The sequence below is a fragment of the Mizuhopecten yessoensis genome, unplaced genomic scaffold, assembly GCF_002113885.1.
Source record: "Mizuhopecten yessoensis strain PY_sf001 unplaced genomic scaffold, ASM211388v2 hete_36150618, whole genome shotgun sequence".
In the NCBI taxonomy this organism is placed as follows: domain Eukaryota; kingdom Metazoa; phylum Mollusca; class Bivalvia; order Pectinida; family Pectinidae; genus Mizuhopecten; species Mizuhopecten yessoensis.
In genome coordinates this window covers 1-3,848 of record NW_018484896.1, presented here as the reverse complement: position 1 = coordinate 3,848, position 3,848 = coordinate 1, and the positions used below count along the sequence as shown (strand labels likewise).

General features: G+C 34.7%; 1 protein-coding gene across 1 annotated transcript; it reads left to right on the top strand.

Moving 5' to 3' along the window:
• Nucleotides 1–58: 58 nt before the first annotated feature.
• LOC110444607 (homeobox protein MOX-2-like) lies at nucleotides 59–3,638 on the top strand (the record flags this gene model as incomplete). The annotated part of the gene is made up of 2 exons (XM_021488972.1): nucleotides 59–228; nucleotides 1,947–3,638. Coding segments are annotated over 2 exons (356 nt in total), but the record flags the coding sequence as incomplete, so codon positions are not given.
• Between the last annotated feature and the right edge of the window lie 210 nt (nucleotides 3,639–3,848).

Below are 3,848 nucleotides of genomic sequence, written 5' to 3'. Positions count from 1 at the left end.
TTCGGACTACAACGTTGAAATTGAAATTAAATTAAATATGTAATTTCATTCTTTACAGACAACAGCGACCCTTATAAGCTAGATTTATCGGTAAAGCCCAGAAAGGAGAGGACGGCGTTCACAAAACATCAGATCCGGGAATTAGAGAAGGAGTTCTGTGTCCACAATTATCTGACGCGGTTACGGCGCTACGAGATCGCCGTGGCCCTGGACCTTACGGAGAGACAGGTAACGTAGCAACTAAACGAGCTCTTTATCTGAATTCCAATACTTTACGTTACAATGTTACGTCAATTAAAGAAAAGGCAACCAACCCAAAGGTCTAATTCTCGCGATCTTATTGCAAATCTTACAAGAATGTCTCGAAGTCATTGATTTAGAATCGGCAAGTGGTGGGCCGCTAATTTTCGAGAGATCATCAGTAAGAATTTGTTTGAAGGCATGAATTTGAGTTAACAATTAAATGACTCGAGTGACAGCAAACTCATCGTCTGGTTTGACGTAAATTTCGACTTGAAGTTGATAAAATAATATTTGTTTTGTTGCGCAATTGATAAGTCCCCAAATGATTCTCAATGCAGTGAACACGTTATGATATAATCAGTTATCGAATGTCTAGAGACCATAAATGGTTGGTCAAACACAAACGAGTCTATGCTTTTTTAAACAGGGTAAGTAAATAGCCAATATTAATGGATCTTTGATTATCCAATAATATTTGACTAATCAAATACACGCGCTCTTAATGGCAATGGAAGCAACGGAGAACATGCCATAATGTCAATATGCCCCGTATAGCAATCCATCTTCAACAGCTTTAGGGGGGTTTAAGATCGAACTTCAAATTCTGACTTTTGCTCAATAATTCATGTACATGTTCTGGTTATCACGAATAGAAAACAGTTTGAACTTCTCTTGTTTTACAAATTTATAATTAAGGGGAATATCTAAAGTTGTCTTGAAAGACCTCATCCAGTATGCCGGGATCTAATTTCTCGTGATATCGTGTGACATAATTCCATAATGTATCTAAATATTTATTTTAATTAATTAGATTTTGTCATTAAAATATTCTCATTCTGTTTCATATAAGATTTAGGCATATTTTAACAGTAATATAATGGTATTTTCTAAACAGGTGCCACATGATTAATTTTGATTGAATGATGTGAAACTTAACAACTGAAGCTTAATCTGCACATTACACTTCTGTTAAGACAGCCTTATTAATACTTTCATTTGACCTCTGAAATACAACATGGGATATCGATATCGTGTAAAATAAAACGCATCGACAATTTCTTCCATATTGACGGTATTGCTCTACAAAAACCAAACAGTAAAACGATTTTATTAAAAGAAGTACAAACTGTATCAATCAAATCACCTTTAGCTGATTGAACTGAAGATACATTCTTCAACATTCAGCCCCTTATATCGAGAGAGTCCTTTAGGATTGGTAAATTATTACACCCTGTCACACGTTTAACTGTTTTGTAAAATCTTCATATAATAAATTAAATATATAAGGTAATTATTGTTATAGATCATCATACTGTTTAACAAACAGAAACGTCCTCTCAAATGAAATACTGCGTTATGTTATCAACACGATATCAAACAGATATGCCTAGGAAGGCAGCACAATAGTAATTCGATTATATCATGTTAAAGAAAGCACAACCGCTAAAGGTCAGATCAAGTCTTTCCTTTACATTTATGAACTGCAATACGCATAACAATGGGTAAGCGGCTGCTACAGGTTGGGAACAGTAATATTGCTTTCAGTCTCAAATTAAACAAAATATCCTTCGATTCCATACTATCTTTTTGAATAATGTCACCTTCTTTTCCTGCTGGATTCTAACTCAAGTAACAGAACTATATAAATAAAAATATATACTGTGTGTTTGTATTCTGAGATGTTTTCTTTGGGGTTTTTTCAGGTAAAAGTGTGGTTCCAAAACAGGCGGATGAAATGGAAACGTGTAAAAGGTACAAAGTTAGTGAAAGACAAAGTGGACGGACAACTGAAGCCAATAATGGCCCCTAATATAACATCCACTAGTGTATCACAGACCGAAATGGACGACACACAAAGAAATTCTGTTTGTGACATGCCACCATCTTGAAATTTATTTTATAGTTTTTGTGGTTAATCAAAAACAACGCATCTGATATGTTCATAAATTTACGATGTGTGTCGAGACCAGATGGGAGTATCATAGTATCGGTTTGTTTCTGAGGAACTCAATGTGGATTGATGGACAATACATATGAAATGGTGGCTGCCATTTAGAAAGAAATGGTGAAAGATGAGTCTGTGATCCTGGTGAAAGAAACACCACCTAAGTGGTGTATACAAGTCGACCATGTCAGCAAATATACGCGTAGAAATAAATAAACAGTCTAACGAACTAGCCACTATTTATACAACTATATACTGCGCGTATCAAATGCACATTTTCAGACACTGATCGAAATCACAGAGGCAAGCCTCGGTTTGTGTGATGTGTGTGTCTACTGAGTGTGACGATGAAGGTGATTAGGTCAAAGGTCATCTAAGTTTAAGTGACCACGTGGAGCATGGGTTCAGTAAGTGCAAACTCAATGATTGTAAGGAACTGTAAATGCAAATGACACTGAAATAGGAGAGTTTACCTTTACTATATTAGGGAAAACCTGCAATTCATTAAAGCAAGTCGAGCAAGCATGGGAGGGCAAGTTTCGATATAACTTATTCATGCTATATTGCACGGAAGGTTTTGTGTAAGGTTACATCGGTAGAGTCATATGGTCTCTATTGTGATATAACCTTACGTTGGAGGATATCAAAACGTTAATTTGCGGTTTATGAGAGAAACTAAATGACAAACAAATGATTAGACTGGTAAATTATGTAAAAAAAATGAACAATTCGGTCCTCAAAACGTCCTGTAGAGAGAGTACTGTCGCCTCCATACTGAAAGGCAATCATTTATGTAATACAAGCACTGACGTCATGTGATAGTTATTAAGCTACGGAAGCAAAATGAGTCCATATATCTGACGTACATCTATGGATTTACAACCACACACATTGGAATCTGTGTACCTACAATATATTTATTTGTATTAAATATATTACATTTCTATTTCTGAAAGTTGACGATGACGCGCGCTGAACCGACAGTGATTTGCCGCATTATCGCGAAAAATGATATATATCATATATGTTCCTATAGAAGGATAGGTAAGTGATAGGGGTCGATGTGTGTGTTGGACGCTTTTGCATTTGATATGAAAGGATATTTTATTGTATATATGCAGCATTTTTGTATGAAGATTTAAATAAGTCGAAACAAACTGTGGTCTGTTTCTGGATTCTTCTTGTAACAAGTCTTAACTTTTAAAATTTCTCAATTGGAAAATGCTTCAATTTTCTTAACTTTTTAGATGTTTGTTACAATTATGTTTTTATCCCCATATTGGAAGAAAGCGAAACATATTTACATGTACGTGTATGAATGAACAATGTATGTATGATAACTTGAAGCATTGTTTTACGATTTTGGTATGGTATACATAATTGTGACTATAATTTATACAAATGTATCGGAGAATTGTTTGTACAACTGTATTAGAACAATATCAAAATGTTAACATATTATTTTGAGTTTATTCTTCATTTTTACAGGAATGGAATTTCAATTAAATAACATTTCAGAAATCGAAAACATGTGACATCGGGGATCAATAACAAATATAACGATCATCACTTGATTGATGTAAGGAATCACAATAAGAGGTTTGGTTTAGGATTGTTTAACGACCTATACACAGCTATGGTCATTTAAGGACGGCCTTCC